Source organism: Homalodisca vitripennis, chromosome 2 (genome assembly GCF_021130785.1).
Source record: "Homalodisca vitripennis isolate AUS2020 chromosome 2, UT_GWSS_2.1, whole genome shotgun sequence".
NCBI lineage: Eukaryota > Metazoa > Arthropoda > Insecta > Hemiptera > Cicadellidae > Homalodisca > Homalodisca vitripennis.
The window spans coordinates 62,515,630-62,534,754 of record NC_060208.1 but is presented as its reverse complement, the minus strand read 5'-3'; the positions used below and the strand labels follow the sequence as shown (position 1 = coordinate 62,534,754).

Sequence of the window (19,125 nt, the reverse complement as noted above, 5' to 3'; positions counted from 1 at the left end):
TTTAATGACACTTGTCCCAATCAAAATTCTGTACCCAAATTAGTAGTTAAAAAACAATCAAACATTTCCAGGAAACAGGCAACATTAAAGATTGCCCCAAACCTGGACGACCAAAATCAGCTACAACAAAGCATTGTTACTTTACGTTTGACAGTCTGTTGTAGATCAAATATTAGATATATTTCAAACATCAGTTTGTAAAGTATTTTTTGCTTGAAAGATTTCTTCCCTGAACTACTATTACTACTAAGATATTTCTTGCTAAAATTATTATTTTTTTGTTATTAAGTCAAAAAGCTTAGAAATTGGACATAGTCCTATAAAGACCTTTGTGCTGCTTCCATAGTGACAGGATATACTGGATTGGTAGCATGTCGGTAATAGGTTCAACTGAAAGGTATAAACCAGCCAGAAGTGATCCCTGTTGGGTATTATAAAGTTTTACAGGCAATAGTTATGAAGCATACAAAATCCGTTTAGTTCATGAGTTAAGTGAGGATGGTGTTGATCGTCGAGTAGAATTTTGTGAAATAATGATGTGCAGAACATTAATAATAGTACAATTAGATTAAACAATATTGCTTTCTCAGATAAACAACCTTCATGTTAAATGATAATTGATAATTAACAGACACAATGCTTGTTATTGGGCTGATGTTAACCCACATTAGATGAGAGAGCAACATACCCAGCTTCCTGAAAAATACTTTTTTATATATGGAAACCTTAATGCGAGGTATACCAGGAAATGTTACAAAATCAGGTTTATCAAGCTATCCAAGTAGCAATTAACAACTGTAAGTTTGTTAATGAAGGCTCCACACTATAGCCTGCATGTCCGTGAGTATTTAAACAATAATTTTCCAAATCGCTGGATAAGCAGAATAGGAAGTATCGAGTGGCCACCAAAATCTCTAGATCTTTCTCCTCTTAACTACTTTGTGTGGGGTTACATTCAAAACAATGTCTATTTAACAAAACCCCATGCAGTAATGATCTTAAGGATAGAATAGTTGTGGAAGTTCCATAAATTCCATATGAATCCATACAGCATGCCGTTTCAAGTTTCTGCAATAAGTTTGGACATTGTCAAACTGTCCCAGGACATGAGTTTGAACATCTGATATAAAAAACACAGGTTATTGTCAAACTGTCATGGGACATTAGTTTGAACATCTGATATAAAAAACACAGGTTAGTAAGTTTTAGCGGTTTTATTGCTTAATGTAATTGTAATTACTAGTGCTACTGTAACTCTAGTTTCCACTGTTTGTTTTTTATCAACACCTTTCAAATGAGGTGTCACTTAATGGCTCATTACATTCAACCTTATGTACTGAAATTTTACATAGACATTCCTAAGGTCCCTAGGATGAACATAGAATAGAATACAAAATGTAGAAAGCTTTATTCATAAACATCAATTTTAGAACAGGTGTCAAATACATAATAATATAAATGAAAATCAATACAGAGTAATGGAAATAAATTGTCTTTTTTTCCTTCCTGAGTGATAAGGACAGTTTGTCCCCGCGCTTAGTCCTAAAAGGACCTTTGCGCCTCCCTTACTTTAATTTTGTGTCCTCAAAGTCCGAGGCTTTTGCAATAACCCATCAGACTTGAGGGCTCCTGTTCTCTGATATCCTTGGGGCTGAGGAGATATGCTCTCAGGTATCTTTTCTGAGTTTCTACAATGGCAGGACAATCTAACCAAATGTGCTCTGCTGACTCCTCCTCCTCTCCACAGAGTCTACACTAGTCTGGCTAAGGCCTACCTTCATAAGATGCTTCCTTAGAGGGCCATGTCCTGTCAACATTCCTAATATTAGTCTTATATCCTCCTTATTCTGATCTAAGAGAGTTGTCCACCCTTTAACGTAAGGAGAGATAAACATAGTCTTAATCCTGAGGCTCTACTCCAATTATAGTGTCTTATCCTCTTTTCCCAATCTTTGACCAGAGCTTTAATGTTGGAGAAGGCTATCCCGCAACCTGGCTCAGGCCCCACCATTGTGGATTCCGCTCCCTTCATGACCCGGTACCCAACCGAGTGTTACTCTGTTATTCATTGCCAGCTCTGCTAGAGCATTCTTACATTCCCAGATGCTTTTGAATCAAACGAACAGGTATCAAGTGCCTTCATGCAGCCTGACTATCAGAAAGTATTAGGTATTTGAATCCTTTTGTCCTCATTTGTATGAGTCTTCTGGAACATGAGTCTATTGCCATGACCTCCACCTGAAAAACTGTGGCATGTCTTCTTAGGGGCACAGCCATGTCGACTCCTGATCCATGTATTCCGTATCCTGTCCTAGAGTTAAGGCGTGAACCATCTGTGTAAAACATCAGGACTCCTTTTGTAGGGTAGGCCTCCTTTTTAATCAATTTCTCCCTACTTCCGATAGAGACCATATATGGGTTGTCAAAGGAGTATTTCTTAACCATTGTGTCTGAGACTTTGGTTAGCATTTCAGCCTCAGGAAATACTTGCAATATCTTCATGTGGCCTTCTAAGGAGGTAGCATTTATTGCCTTTGTTCCTAGAAGCTTCATTGCACTTAGAGCAGCTGTTCTCACCACCTTCTGCCCCAGAGGATTGTATCCCAGGACTGCTTCAATTGCTAGTGTTGGGCAGGAGCTCATCGCTCCCGTGATGCTTAAGCAAGCTAGCCTTTGAAGATTCTGTAGCCTTTTAGCAGTTGTTGTTTGTTCTACTTTCGGCCACCACACTAAGGCAGCATATGTGATCATTGGTTTTATTATGGTTTTGTAAATCTAATATATCATTTTGGGTTTAGGTTCCCATTTAAATCCAAAAAGTCTCTTACAGGCCCCAAGGGCCATTGTCGCTTTGGATATCCTGTTTTCAATATGGGAGTTCTAAGTGAGCTTTGCATCCAGGATTAAACCAAAGTATTTCACTTCTTTTGTTTGGTTTATGGTGATTCCCTCCAGAACAGGTTGTGTAAACTGGAACTTTCTCTTCCTGTTAAAGGTAATCATATTTGTTTTAGATGGGTTGATCCGTAGATCATCCCTATGACACCAGTTGCTTATGAGTTGTTCTTTTTGAATTAGGCGTTCCAGCGTGCCTTTGTTTTTTCCTTTGATCATAAGCACTAGGTCGTCCACATAACATAGTAGCCTTGTTCCCCTCTTCTCTGCTTTGCTAAGAAGATCATCCACCACCATCGCTCACAGGAGAGGAGACAAAACTCCCCCGTGGGGGCACCCTTTCTGGGCCATGATTATGGCAGATTCGTCTCCATACTTTGCTTTTACTTGTCTGCTTTTTAGGAGGGCTACTATCCATTTGACTATATCTGGAGGAACTCCAAAACATTCCATTGCAGACTCCATAGATTGATATGCTACTCGGTCGAAAGCTCCTTCAATGTCCATAAAGGCGCTGACTAGGGCTTCCTCTTTTTCGAAGGTGTTCTCCACCTCTCCCACTAAGCTGTGGAGAGCAGTGGTAGTTTATTTACCTTCTATGTAAGCGTGTTGTGTGGGACTAAGTGGGTGATCTGATAATATTACGTCCCTTATGTGTCTGTTTATTATTTTTTTCATAGTTTTCACCATGAAGGAGGTTAGGCTTATGGGTCTGTACGAGTTGGGATTAGTCGGATCCCTGTCTTTTTTCTGTACAAACACCACCAGTGCTGTCCTCCAGTTTTTTAGTATGTATCCTAAGGTGAAACTGCTTCTAAACAGAATGCAAAGGACTATGTCGTCTAACTGTAGCATCTGTGGTGTATTGTTTGCTAGTGACGATAGTGAGCAGAAGATTAAATGTGCCGGTAATTGTAATAATATTTATCATGCACGATGTATCCAGAAAGACGTTGACGGAACGAAAACCCCGATCTTTCAAGGATTGGAAGTGTAAGATCTGTCGAACGACTGCAGCCAACACAGAAGATAATACTGTCAATAGTAAGGAACTGATCAAAGTGCTTGAAGAATTTAAAGTACAAGTATTTGGCGAGTTGAAGTCGACGAGGACGGAAATAAATGGATTAGCTGAATCAATGCAATTTGTCTCTGATAAGATGGACGAATCAAACAATTTAATGAAGGAAATATGGAACGAATTGGCTACAGTGAAAAAAGAAAATGAGAACCTAAGAAACGTAAATAAAACTCTTATGACTGAAGTGAGCTCCCTAAAAGACAGAGTTCGCTCGCTTGATATTCAAGAAAGAGTAACCTGGAAATAAGCGGCATTCCTGAAACACCGAAAGAGAACGTTATCAGTCTGGTGAAGGATGTCGGCGTCACCCTAGGAGTCGATATCCTGGAAACTGACATATCGACAGCACACCGAGTCCCGTCGTTCAAGAAGGACCGTCCGCAGCCTCTCATAGTGCAATTCTCACGAAGAACAACTCGAGACATCTTGCTGAACAAGTTCAAGGAGAGGAAGGTGTTGACAGCCCAGGAGATCAATGCCACCCTCCCGGCTCAGAAGGTATATTATCAACGAGCACTTGACCCCGGAAAACAAGATATTTCTCTCCAAGTTGAAACAAAAGTGTAAGGAAATTGGTTACGATTATGCATGGTGTAGGGATGGGAAGTTTTTTGTGCGGAAGTGCCAAGGAGAACGTTATAGTAAAGTTGACAATTATAAGGAGCTCAACAAGCTTAAGTAACAAGTAAGTCAATGCTGTATACTCTTATATCAAAATACCGCTTAATTTGTTCAAAAATTTTTTCTCTTTGGTACATATTTATATTAGGCCTAAATCATACCAATTTTGAGCCAATCATGTATTATTTATATATGGTAGTCTATAATAACTAATAACGCAATAACTAACAACTATAACAGTCTATTGAATAATAATGGTTTTATGTCTTTAATAAATACTCCTACTAGATTAACGATTAACTCAAAAACACTTATTGATCATATTTTTATCAGGAATAGATCTATAGATCTCTTTTCCAGTGGTGTATTTGATGTCGGTATCACTGACCATTGTATTATAGGACTTGAGTTTAAAGGTCTCCCAAATAAGCAAATTAATTTTCAAAACAATAAAACGGGCTCTACGCCTGATAAATCTATAGTTGATATGAATTTGGTTAAAACTGAGCTAAAAAACATTGACTGGTATGAGGTTTATGCTGAGGAAGATGTAAATATATGTTATAATAAGTTTCAAGGAATTTTAAGCGATATAGTTAACACTAGCAATAAGATATTTTCGGTCGATTGTAAATTAAGGAAAGCTAAGTTTTTGAGTCCCTGGATTAATATAAATATTCTGAAAAAAATAGTCAAACGAAACAAGCTTTATAAACTTTACGAGAGAAGACCGTATGATACCGCTTTTATTAATTATTTTACACGATTTTCGAACAACTTAAAACTAGAAATTGATATTAACAAAAAATTCCTTTTATTCTAATCATTTGGAAAATTGCAAAGGTGATATTTCTCAGCAATGGAAAATTATTAATAAATTAACTGGCAGCAGTAAAGATAATTGTATTGACGGGATTGAGCTTGATTGAGCTTGATAATGGGACTTGAGCTTGATAATGGGACGGTGATAACAGAGCCTTGTGACATTGCTCAAGAAATCAACAACCATCTTATCTCGGTACAGTCTGGTCAGCCGAGTACAGTCCCAGCCATAACGCTGCTGCCTGCCTCTTATCCCCGTGCACACCAAAACTCTTTCTTTATAGCTCCAGCCTCAGTAGAAGAAGTCAAAACTACTGTTGTTTTTAATTTAAAAAATAAAACATTTACTGGTTTCGATAATTTTAGTGTTAATTTAATAAAACATGTAATTGAGAAAATTGCCCCTGTGTTAGTCAACATCATCAATAACAGTTTCAACAAAAGTGTTTTCCCCGAAAATCTTAAATTAAGTTCACTTGTTCCTATTTTGAAAAAATCCAATTTATATAAATTAGATAATCTAAGACCCATTAGCCTACTTTCAGTTTTTTCCAAATTATTTGAAAAGATAATGATAGTAATATTAAATGAATTTCTGAAAAAAATCAACTTTTTTAGCAGTAAACAATTCGGTTTTACTAAAGGAAGATCTACTGAAGATGCATTGATTACAGTTACAGATTACATTTTTACCAGATTTAACTCAAAACAACAGGACTTTTTATAGATTTTAAAAAAGCGTTTGACGTGGTAAATCATGAGATTCTTCTCAGCAAATTAGAGTCAGCTGGGATCAGAGGAGTGGCTCTAAACTGGTTTAAAAGCCTTTATCATAGGAAGGAAACAACAAGTAAAAATAAATACCACCTTTAGCAACCAACTAATTGTCCAAAATGGAGTACCTCAAGGATCAGTGATATCAGCCACCCTATTTCTAATTTTTATTAATGATTTATTAAACCTTAACTTCCATGGACACATTAACGCTTTTGCAAATGATATAGCTCTTTTTTATGCAGAAAAAAACCTTACTGTATTAAGTGATTTAATAAATTTGGATCTTTTACTACTCAGGAAATGGTGTCTCACTAATAGAATGCAAGTTAATGTGAATAAGACTAAATTTGTTACTTTTGATTTTTTCGGTTTTGAAATACCCTACCCATTGATATTTCATTCCTCAAGCTGCAATTTCCAACTATGTACATGTCAATCATTAGAGCAAGTAAAAACTATTAAATACTTGTAAACTGTCAAATTCTATTTGATGAAAAACTTACGTTTGAACCGCACATTCTAGATTTACACTCCAAATTACGATCACAGATAAGAAAATTTTACTTTTTGAAAAATTTTTGTAACAAACAATTATTAAGAACACTATATTTTGCCCTTATTAATTCAAGATTACAATACGCCTTGCCATGTTGGGGTGGAACATACAAAACTTTAATTGGCAAGTTAAGAATGACTCAAAATTATTTCTTACGTATAATCTTAAAAAAATCTAAAATAACACATTCCTTTTCATTATACCAACATTTAAAAATTCTACCCATTCAGCACCTATTCATTTTTAAAGTCTTGAGATTGTTTTTTATTAGAAGTGGAAATAGAGAAAATATTATGCCTAACCACCCACATAGTACAAGAAGTTGTGTAAATAATTGTTTCAAACTGCCTAAAGTTAATAAAGCTATTTTCCGACATTCCTTTCAATATTTGGGACCCAAATATTTTAATAAACTACCATTACAAGTCAAGAGTACGAAAAACCTCAATCTTTTTTGTAAGCAAACAATCACTTGGCTTTCTTCTCAGCAGGATGTAGAATACTTTAACAATGTATTAGTTTAAATATAGTGTTCATTCATTTTCACAATATAAAGTATAATATGTATGTGCGAGTATATGTATGTATGTATGCATAAGTATATATGTGGATATATATATATATATGCATGTGTGTGTGCCTATTTATGCATAATTTTGTCGTTTTAGTTACTTTATCTCTTTCTATTATTTAAAAAATCATTTATACTATTTATTTTCACTAATATATATATATATATATATATATATATATATATATATATATATATTTTAAACCCTCAGATGTTGCGGTTGGCGAAATACTAAGTAAATTTATTATAATGCTAGACTCTGATTCACATGTTAAAACTATATTCTTTATTTTTACAACTGGCCACACTACTGGTTAAAGTGGCCAGTATATTTCTCGCCTTTTTCATGCATGTATTTATGTAATTATTTATGGGAAATAAAATTCATTTATTCAGGTATGATAATTAACTTTGCTTGTCCTCTAAAAACAGCTAGAAGAAAAAAGAAGAAAATAAACAGAAAATCAGATCTCCAAGCTGAAATTTTATGAGGAGAATTTCTACGAGCACATTCTAGATACAAAACCTCAGGCCTTTTATTACATAAGCAAGATATGGCTTCTAAAAAGAAAGAATATGACTTGAAGCTTAAGGGATTGCGACGTCAAGAGATCTCCAGTCAAATTTCTTCATCAGAAAATAAATTAATAGCTCTTTGGGCAGTAATAAATAGTGAAAGGAACCATAAAACACATACATTTCCTAAAGAGTTAATGGCACCAGGTAATGAAATGATTACTGATCCTAAACTAATTGCTGGCTTTCTTAATTCAGTGTTTGTTACGGCAGCTGACAATGCTCTAGCAGCTAACCCAAGACCACCTTCTGTACCTGTAATAACTCATTTTAATATTCCACCTTTCACATTCCAACCTACTACAACTGAAGAGGTAAGCCATGTAATAGCTCAACTTCGTACAAAAACATCATCTGGAATTGATGAAGTTTCTTCAGAATTACTTAAATTTTGCAGTGAAGAGTTAGTTCAACCATTAACACTCCTAATAAACAAGTCGTTTGTAGAAGGAAAATTCCCATCACGACTGAAATTTTCCAAAGTAATACCCTTTTTCAAGCAGGGTAGCACCTCTAATGCAAACAACTATCGCCCGATAGCATTGATACCCACAGTTTCAAAGGTTGTTGAAAAAGTGGCCTTAAATAGACTTGTTATAACCATCTTGTACAGTACAATCTGCTTACTGATCGACAACATGGTTTTATAAAGGGTAAATCTAAATAATAGCTATTATAAGTCTAGTAGAGTATATCATAGACCATCTTGGTGATATCACTACATCCGTTTTACTCGACTTCAGTAAGGCATTTGAATGTCTTAAGCACGGGTCACACTAGGCTGATTGTAAGCCGCTGGCTATCAGCGGCTGGCAGTAGCGCCAGCAAGCAGCGGCTGGCAACCCGGTCACATTTCGCTTTTAACTCGCCTGGTTCTAGTTCTAGCATGTCGTCTGTGGGTCCACGTAAACGAATAATTAAGCAATTATTAAGGATGTGTGTGAAGGAGCTTTGTCAGAAAATGCTCAACCGCAAGAAGAGACGTTAGTGGAGTAGACCTTGGATTATGAGAAGAGAAGAATTAGGAGCATCTGCAAGAGTTACAAGAAGAGGACCCAGAAACATACAGAAATGTTTTACGAATGTCAGCTCCTAAATTCCAAGAATTGCTGGAATTAGTTGAACCGTTGATTAAAAAGCAAAATACCAAGTTCAGACAGGCGCTTCCGTGTCAAAGTCAAAGTCAAAAAGTATTTATTTCTACATCAAAAAAAAACATTTACATCTAGTTACATACATTTTCTCAGGTGAAATAAAATATACTACCTACAATAACTAATTACGTTGCTGTAAAACTCTATAAAATAAAAACTTAGAAATTAATTCTCAAACTAAGTAAAAACTTGTGATTTGAGAATGAGTCTTGTAATGTACCGCATTGTTGCCTAATATTTTATTGTAGCTTAATTACAACAAACTAAAAAGAATTTCTATAAAAATAATTAAAATTTCTGTAAAAATAAATATATAAATATTCAGAAACTAAAATTATTAATTGATTATGTTTTTAAAAATTTAAAAGAATATACTAAAGATTTGTTTTGTTACATGGGAGAAGAGACTATGGCAGTTGCTACCCTCCCATCCCCCACCCCCCACCTAATGACCCGTACGTCCCCAATCACTCGCACTCACATACACCCAATAGGCTACACACTACTCGAACAGCGCTGTTGGAATACCACACAAGCTTTGGCTTGTATACCTCGTTTGCACCAGCACCACTTTTTATAGATTTTTTTATCTTACTCAGTTCTTTTCTGTAGGTGTCGCGTAAACTCTTAATCTTCTTTTTCAAGAGTTCAACTGTCGCAGGCATCCCAGTATTCATTACGTTTTCCAACAGTTTATTGTAGGCTGTCTCTTTGACATTCCTATTAATGTAATCCTGTGATGAAACGTCCCACAAGCACGGATAATTTTGAAATAAATTCAAAAATTCAATGACCTGTTACCCCGACCACTTCAACTCAGCCATTTTTACACTATAAATTAACAGTTACCTACGAAACAGCAGTAGGTAGCTAAACCCAATGAACAAAACAAAGGATGTAAACACAAAACCACGTGTAGTTTACTCGCCGCTGACACGCTACTGGGGTGGTCAGATTGCGCTGTAAGCTGGCGCGAGCTTGTGCGAATGAATCACGTGACCTGTTAGTTGTCGCTACCTGCGACCAAAAGTTGAACATGTCCAACTTCGCCAGCCGCTGACAAATACTCGCCGGCTGGTAGCACCAGCTGCGGGTTCTGTGGTCACATCAAGCTGGTAGTAGCGGCTTCCTTTAATTCGCGGCTGCAATCAGCCTAGTGTGACCCGTGCTTTAACCATGAACAACTTCTAAATAAATAATTGGAGGCTTTTGGTGTATCAGGTACTTCTTTAGAATGGTTAAGTAGTTACTTGACAAATAGACAACAGGTGGTCGATTTAAAATATACAGACAAGGGTGTAACTCGCTTAGTACGATCTAGTCCGCTAATGACCTCCAAAGGAGTCCCTCAAGGGTCCGTCCTTGGTCCTGTCTTATTTATACTGTTTACAAGTGATCTTCCCACATACCTGGAAGAATATGCATCCACTATTATGTATGCGGATGATACTGTTCTACTGCTTAGTGATAAACATCCAGAATCACTTGAAGTTTCTTCATATGTTGCAATGAACATGGCTACTCAGTACTGCCACATTAATAACCTGGTGCTTAACGAAACTAAAACAAAACAACTAGTCATGGGGAGTAGAAAACATGAAGTAGGACTTTTACCAAATATCGACGCAGCTGAAGAAGCTAAGTATTTGGGAGTTACAATTGACAAAGGCCTCACATGGAACTTGCACATTGACAACCTCTGTAAGAAATTGAGTTCAGGACGAAGAGTGAAATCAATAAGTGACGTCAGCACTGCAACTATTGCGTATTTTGCCCTTTTTGAGACTCATCTTCGCTATGGAATCTTGGTCTGGGGTAATTCCAGTGCAGCAAACATTCAAAGATTGTTAGTCTTACAGAAAAAATGTGTCAGAGTTCTAGCAGAGTTGCAGCCAAGGGAGAGTTGCAGAGCAGCTTTTGCAAGACTTTCAATCCTGACTGTGGTGTCATTATACATCTTTGAGACAATAATGTTTGCACATAAGAAGAACTTATTAAGATGTCATGATTTATACCAATACAACACACGACATGCTGCTGACTTCGCACTACCAGAACATTGTACAGCCCGTTACGAAGAGAAACCATCCTACATGGGGGCGAAGCTGTTTAACTGTCTACCTGCTGATATTAAAACACAAGAGAACCTCAAGACCAAGCTGAAAAAATGGCTTTTTAAACATTCTTTTTATTCTATTGACGAATTTTTGAACTGGAGAACTTTGAACCATCATTATAACTAATTTGAACTTACCTGATGAGACCATGTTTTAAAACTGTAATTACGCTATTACAACATTTTTTATTGACGCTTTTGTAATTCTCTATGAATTGTAGAAATAAAGTATATTGTCTATTGTCTTAACGTCTCCAAAAGTAGTCAGTGGCGAAGATCAAAGAAGTTAAAAGGAACCGTCCGCATCGATACAATGTCAGAGACACCTAGACTACAAAAAGTAGTGCAATTTAGGTGAAGAGGTATTCTCATTCTATTGTTTAGTTGAGAATACTCTAGCCAATGCCTCCTACATTTTTCACCATTCGATAGTAAAGCAGGTTAGAAAATGATCTCTTTGGCCCATTCTTGGGATATGTTTTTAAATACGGCGATTGTGGCCCCTCAGCTATAATACAGTCATGGTAATTTTGATTAAGATGTGTAGACCATGTTGCAGGGTCTTTTAATAGGAATATAATTGTGGCATTCAAGGAGCTGATGCCTCCATTTCCTTGCCCGTCCAATGAATGATTTAAATTTACAGTTATAAAATCTTGACCTTGGACATTTGCATCTGATAGTAATGTTCTACTATCTTCAGAATCTGGTGGATGTAGTTCTTGTCCGTTTCTGTTCTCATCTTTTTCATGTTTATCAGTTATGGGTATATCTGTCGTAGATGCAATTTCTGTACTAGATCAATTGCAAATTTAAACAGGACTGGCTGGTCTTCTACAGATCCAGTGGGGTCATTAACCTAGTAGCGGTTGATACAATGGTAGCTTATACCGTCAATAAGAGTGTACAACTGACAACATTTGTGTTCCTCTATTATTAAAAGAAGTCATTGGTGAACACATGCCTCTGTGAAGTAGTGGATGATATCAAATAGTTAGCTAAGTGTGGGGTGAATATAACTAAAATTGAATGGTAAGTACAGGCCAGACAGGTTTGTTGACAATACTCATGAGTTTGCTTGCCACAAAGATTTTCTGGGGAGCAAGAAGTCGAAAATAGGAGACTTAGAGGCCAGCATTTCAATGTCACAACGAAGACCTTTGTGCTTCAATGACTAAAAGAACGACTATAAAAGAGTGGCAATGGAATATAAAAGATCCCAATCTGATGAGAAAAATGTATATCTAGGGTGAAAAACTGTATTTAATTTAAAAACAAAGTATATATTGTTTAAATTTAATTACACAAAGTTAGAACATTCCTAGAAAAGTCAGAAGTTCTTGTGTCAAATTTATACTTGACACACCGCCCATAAAAGGAAAAACGTGTAAGCATTGATTTGTTTAATTTTGTAATTTAGTTTTAATGTCCTCTATGGGTTATTGCAACACAATTTTCAATAATTTGTATAGCGATTTCCACTGGATAAATAACCAGTAAGAAAATATTTCTAGTTTTTAAGCTATAAAGCTTAAAATAGGTTAAGTATAGGTTAAAAAGCTTAAATATAGGTTGCATAAGCAACCCTATATGATGTTTTGATGGTAGTATTGAGCAAATAAGGATTGGAAAATAGTTATTTGATGCCTTATTGAAGTTTGCAACACTAAAAAATAAAAAAAGTATATCCTTCCTTGTATTTATAGCTATTTAGAAATTTTTGCACCAATGTTGTATTTCTTAGTTCTAAAATGCTTTTTTATAGTTTTATGTTAAATTAAGAAAACATTTTAGAAAAAACTTTGTATTGCGTTGATATATTTAAGAGGCATTGGCTAGAGTATTCTCAACAAAACAATAGAATGAAAATACCTCTTCACCTAAATTGCACTACTTTTCTTGTCTAGCTGACTCTGACATATCATATCAATGCAGGCGGTTTGTTTGAACTTCTTTGATCTTTGTCACTGACTATTTTTGGAGACGTTAAGGATACTTCTTTGGTGCAAGTATATCAGATTGTACAAATCCGACAAGCACTCTGGGACCTTCACGGAGATAACTCGTTTGAAGACAAGGTCATAAATGAAACGATCCCTTGTCCGAAGCAATTGAAGATTTCGGTTTTTTAGTGTCGTTGACTGCGTGGTATGATATCTTACTGCAAATAAACATTACTAGTAGTAAAATATTGCAATCAAAGACTGTAAACTTCTCTAAAGCCACAGTAATTTTGAAGTTAGTTATAAAGAATTTGTTTCTGAATTTTTGAAGTTGGATGGGATAAACTAAGTATTAGGTTCAAATTCTAATTTGTTAATTTGATTAACTTCAATGTCGGATGCAATGATTATTACTAAGGAATGTGACATCACTCACAGATATTAAAAAATGTAGTACAACTCCTCATTTTTAAATTTGATATATAATTGTTTATAGTTGTGTGATGACAGATTACATCGAGGTCATGAAACATGGTTTGGTTACTTCTTATTCGTTTGTTTAATTGGATAATGGGTTTAGTAACAGTAGATTAAGCATTATGTCAATGTAAAAATAATGAAGTGGTGTGTGTTTGTAGGTGAAGATAGGTGTGGTCACTGACTTAGTGGTCAAATGCAGTGATGTCTTAAAAGCAATGTTGTGTGATAGCGAAATCCGAGAACGTGGAGATGTACTTATGCCGGATCATCACCCAGATACTATCATCATCTTCCTTAAGTAAGTTGATACTGTGATGGTTATGTTATAAATAACTTTTACTCGCTTTAGTTTTCTTTCTTATTTTTCATTATTTAAACTGAAAATCTGGTATTTTGAGAGCAAGAAACAGGGTTGGACCTCGCAATCAAGCTACTGCAGAAAATCATGGCATGGTAGCCATATTAACTTGGAGACAGAGCAACAGGAGTTCAAAGTAAGAGACAAAGTTAATATCGTGACCATCAGTATGCTTTCTTTGTTCTGTACTCTATTATGTATACCGTTGTTCTTATTGATTTCAGTTAATATTTTGGGTCTGTAAATACTAATACACAGCATGTGACATGCATTTCTGAAAACATAACTTCTCTTACACTTATAAGTTTGATAGTAATATTGGTGAATTCTTCTCAACATTTATGTGTACAGGGTAACTGTATCATTAATCCAATGGTGGTGTTATTTGTAGCAGATCAGTAACATTGGAGGACAATATTTGAATGGAAGGATATTCACAGAATATCATATATGCGGATATAGCGCGTCACATGATCTAGTATCGTCCCTACAGACTGAAATAACCACCTCATGAACATATGAATATAAATTTAAAACAAATTAAAATAAAAAACAATTAATTAAATAAATTGAAAATACTAAATTAAAATCAGTAAAACCTAAATTTGTATTATATATTTTATCCCTATTATATTGGTGATTTGGGTACAAGGGTGAAATGACTATAGAAGACCTCTTTGGTTTATGACACAATGAGCAACACGTGCAAGACTTCTATCGTGTGTTTTGATACAATGTATTTTTTTAATCACTAGTTAATCGTTTTAGTATAAATATACTTATGTTATATTATTTATTATATATATTTTTTTTTCTTGTTCGGGGAAACAATGCAAAATCAACTATGGCACAAAAAATACTATGGGGGAGTAAATTTTAACGGCCATAAATATACATTTTTTGACATATTTTATTGATTTTGGCTGCAAGACAAACTTAACATTGGTATCGGAAAATCATTTATTCGAATCAAAAGTGCTTGTACACATGCAAAGAATACAAAATTATGTATCAAGGGTAACTGCTAGAAATCTAGGAAATGAGCTAGATTGTTACTGAGTAATATCTTCTCATTTATTATTATGTAGTGGGTGCAAACGCAGAAATTAGTAGAGCAAAGTTTGCAGATCCAGTAGCTTCTCATTACGTTGCCAAATGTATAATATTTACAATAGTACATTTTATTTTTAATAAATAAGTTTACTTAGTATTACAGCTCATATTCAGGGTGTTTCAGACCACCTGGCTGCAATCTCTTGTGTTTCAACCGTTTGGCATAGAGCGGTGCAATGAACTGTACCCCTAATAAATCTTGTATGGCTCGTACATCACAAAATTGTTTTTGTAACATTTAAAATTTAGGGTTTACCAAAAAATGAGGGTCACATGTTTGAATTTTGAAAATTTCAAATAGCAAGGTGGGTTATATGGCACATGATTTTAAAGGTCTTTTTTGGTTTCTGAACAATTTGGTACAAACATTTTTTTAAATGTCTTTAGTCTTGTCCAAATAGGAGAGGTTTTTTTTGGATATTTTTTATTTTTTTACTATGATACTTTTGTATTTAATTTGCAAGTGTAAATTTTTTGTATCCGAAAAAGTACAAGATAAGCTTTTGAACGGTATGTTGTATGACAGTTTTTGCAAGTTTTTCTTAGAGTGGCAAAAATTTCAAATTCTTAAAATAATGCAGCCCTATGCCCAAAACATTTTAAATGAGAACATAGAACAAAATACAAAATGAAAATCTTTTGCGAGAACTCTATTACCGCTTTTTGTTTCAATTGTGATAGAAAACTTGTTTCACTCATCTTGTAAGTAAACATGAGACTAAAGTGACCAATGAAAATTATAAGTGGGTCACGCTTATGACTTACTTTTTTATCTTTTGAACGAATCTTAAGTCTGAAGTTATCTTTTTTTATAGGTTTCTACACGTAGTTCTAAAAGGACTTTTGTACCTCTCTTACTTCAGGTTTAGGCCATCAGAGTCTGAGACCTGTACATAAGCCTATAAGATTTGAGGACTCCTGATCTCTGATATCCTCAGGGCTGAGAAGATATTCCCTTAGGAATCGTTTACTGATTTTGCATATGGCAGGACAGTTTTGCCATATATGTTCCACTGATTCTTCTGCTTCTTCCGCAGAGTCTGCATTCATCAGTTTAGCTTAGACCCACTTTCATAAGATGATCCTAAGAAGGCCAAGTCCTGTCAACATCCCGCCAGTCCTTTTTTTTTGTTAAAGGAGTGTTGACCATCCTGTTGCATAAGAAGAGATAAACATTGAAGATTACCTAAGTCCAGAAACCTTTCTCAAGGTTAAGGATCTAATACTATTTTCCGAATAATTTATTATAGCTCTAATGTAGGAGAAAATTACCTCACATTCTGGCTCTATCTGGCCGTAATGCTACCTACCATAGGTAACTAAAGTGTTCTAGCAGCTCAGCAGAGAAGGGCGGAGTCGATAAGATCCAGAGAACGATAACAATTTATAAGTACACTGTGAGAGCCATGATAATGGTTTAAAATATGACAGATAAGGGATCATGCATCAGTGTACAGTGTATAGTACAGTATACAGAATTAATAAATAGGAAATTGAATAAAAAGTCAAGACATAGTTACACGATATCAATAATGGTTCGATATATGTGTATTTTATATATAGAGAGCAATATTGACTTTAGACTTACTGGTGGCCACTATAATAAAACAAAACATTAATTGAACAGCATTAACAGGCGATCATAAATTAATTAATCTAATTTAAGTTAAAGCTTAAATTACAAGGTGCCACTCTGAAGCTGAGGATTGACAGTAAAATAAGTCACTGATGACCCGAGCTCATAAATATCCCACGTTATGTGCACAAAATATGTTATCAGTCTCAAAACCGCACAATAGCTATATAATTAAATTTAATCTAGATTGACTTATCAGTTGAAGTTATCACAGGTCCCTGATGTAGGTTCAGGTTCAGGTAGTCAGCTGCTCAAGGTGTAAGTAGATAAGCGGGCGTCGTGACTTTCATACCGGCAGATGGGCACCGCAGATCCTATGCTGACCTTTCATTGTCAACCAGAACCCTCAAAAGTCTATAACATCCCCAAAACTGTCCAGTGACGGTTGAGAAGACTAGAGGGCGATGAACGGCTTCGCTATTCTTCACAATCGACATATCTCAACAGGAGGAACTTCAAACAGCAACAGCAACTTAGTGACTAAGATCATCGCGCTCCCTAGATCAAGGTTGAGCTTCACCTATCAGTATGCTTATCGGTTCGCCAACAATGCAAACAGTAGTATTGTGACGTTAATCATACTCCCATCTCAATAAATCGGACAACTTTGGGTGCGCTCCATAATTAATGAATAATAAAATGAGGTGATCAGTTTCATTTTTCGTGTAGTAAATAAAATGAGAGCTTATAATGTCACACTAAGGTTGTGGCATGTAACCGCCACGGTGATCGGGTCGGTCAGTGTGCAGGAGCTAAACGGGCGACCTTTGACCGAATATCGGAACGGGCACAATCAGGCCGATTATCGGGGAACGGGTTTGGTCGAGAAACGCACTTGTAGGAGAGGAGCGAGAGGACGTGTACGCTGACCGACGCTGCAGGCTGGACGGGTATCCGTGAGTTGGTCGTAGTGTTAAGTTAAATCTCAAGTGTAATATATATTTTTATTACCATTTAGGTGCGAATAAATTATGTCGGGCTAGGCAGGTTAGGCGGGGGATCGTGGGGGTTGTGGGGATCGGGAATACGGGCAGCATGGTTCGGGTATAGAGGATCACTCCGTGGTTTAATTTTTAGGGGGATTTAATTATGGGGGAATTTTAATATCAAATTCTAAATCAAAGCTGGCTAGAGGAGTGTCCCAGCATAATGACCGATCCGGGCCTTTGGGGGGAATGTAATTTTGGTTTGGTGTTAGGATCACCACGTGGTTGACCACTTCCGGAAAATAGTTTTAAGTATTAGGGTAATTATCTGCATTCGTCTCAGTAATGGTAGCAGATCATTTTAAGAATTAAATATTGGCAAAGTTTCTATTCTTAATTACTTCTCCTCTAGCCAGCGTTATTCCGAATAATTTAATGAGTCATATAACCAGATTTAAAATTTTCACTTGTTTTCATCTATATTCAAAATTTATCGTACAGTCATTATATAACCGTCGTAATGTCTCGCAGAGATTATTGAGTAGTTTTTTCTTTTATTTTAAAAGATAGCCATTAAATTTGTCGGAGCCCGGAAAGCTTAATTCACAATAAAGAAGAATAAAATATGTTATTGCCTTTATTGTGGGGATTTAACTATAAAAAAAAAAAACAACTTTCACACTTGTTATATAGGGAATGATTCAATAAATATTATTGGGGTGCCACTGTTATGTATTCTTTTCAGAGATCACTGCTTGAGTTTTTAATTAATTATTTTAAGTTATTTAATATAAGAATTTGTTTATGGCAAACAGTTAATCGTCTAACTAGGGTCTTTGACAATTCTATTTTAAAGCCAAATTTGCACTTATTCTTGGTTGCTAGGTGACAGATAATGGTTTGTGTTCACAAATAGTACACTATTTAAATAAGTGCATTAAGACAGCGCTTATCTCAGGATGACCGGCTAACCTAACGGGGGTCAGTAAGGTGTGTACGATTGGTATTTTTAGTCTTAGTTACATCATTCATTTGAAAGGGCCACAGACAGTAGGTAATTTTAATGGTATGCAATGCCATTTAGTGTATAATTTCGCCCAATTCGATTAGAATACAATACGGAATTAAATAAATTCAAAATTAATTGTTCACCTTATTATTTACAGTTATTTAAAAGAGACATTAGTTTAAAAGACTCATATTAAGCTGTGGTACGCAATTCCTTGGTTAAATTAATATCTCACCACTGAACGATAACCTAATTGGATTGTAAATAAAAGATCTTATCTCTAGGAGGGTTAGCTTGACCTGGCACGGAATTATTTTATTACCTTCTTCCCAACTCATTGAAACGAATAATATTACGGATTTGACTTAGTTCAATAATTTTATTTCTGGTTAAGGAACGCAAATTTTTGCAGCGCTTCATTTTCGAAAAAGTCAAACCTTAAATACTTATTGCCACGCCATTTCAAACCTTGCTACTTTTAACACTAACGC

General features: G+C 35.5%; 1 protein-coding gene across 3 annotated transcripts in view; it reads left to right on the top strand.

Moving 5' to 3' along the window:
* The window catches only part of LOC124354053 (BTB/POZ domain-containing protein 6-B-like), a 78,195-nt gene that overhangs the window by 19,890 nt on the left and 39,180 nt on the right, over nt 1-19,125 (top strand). For all 3 annotated transcript variants that reach the window (XM_046804225.1, XM_046804226.1, XM_046804227.1), the window contains exon 3: nt 13,751-13,890. In XM_046804225.1, coding sequence (XP_046660181.1) covers nt 13,751-13,890 — 140 coding nt within the window. The remainder of the gene's footprint in view (nt 1-13,750; nt 13,891-19,125) is intronic.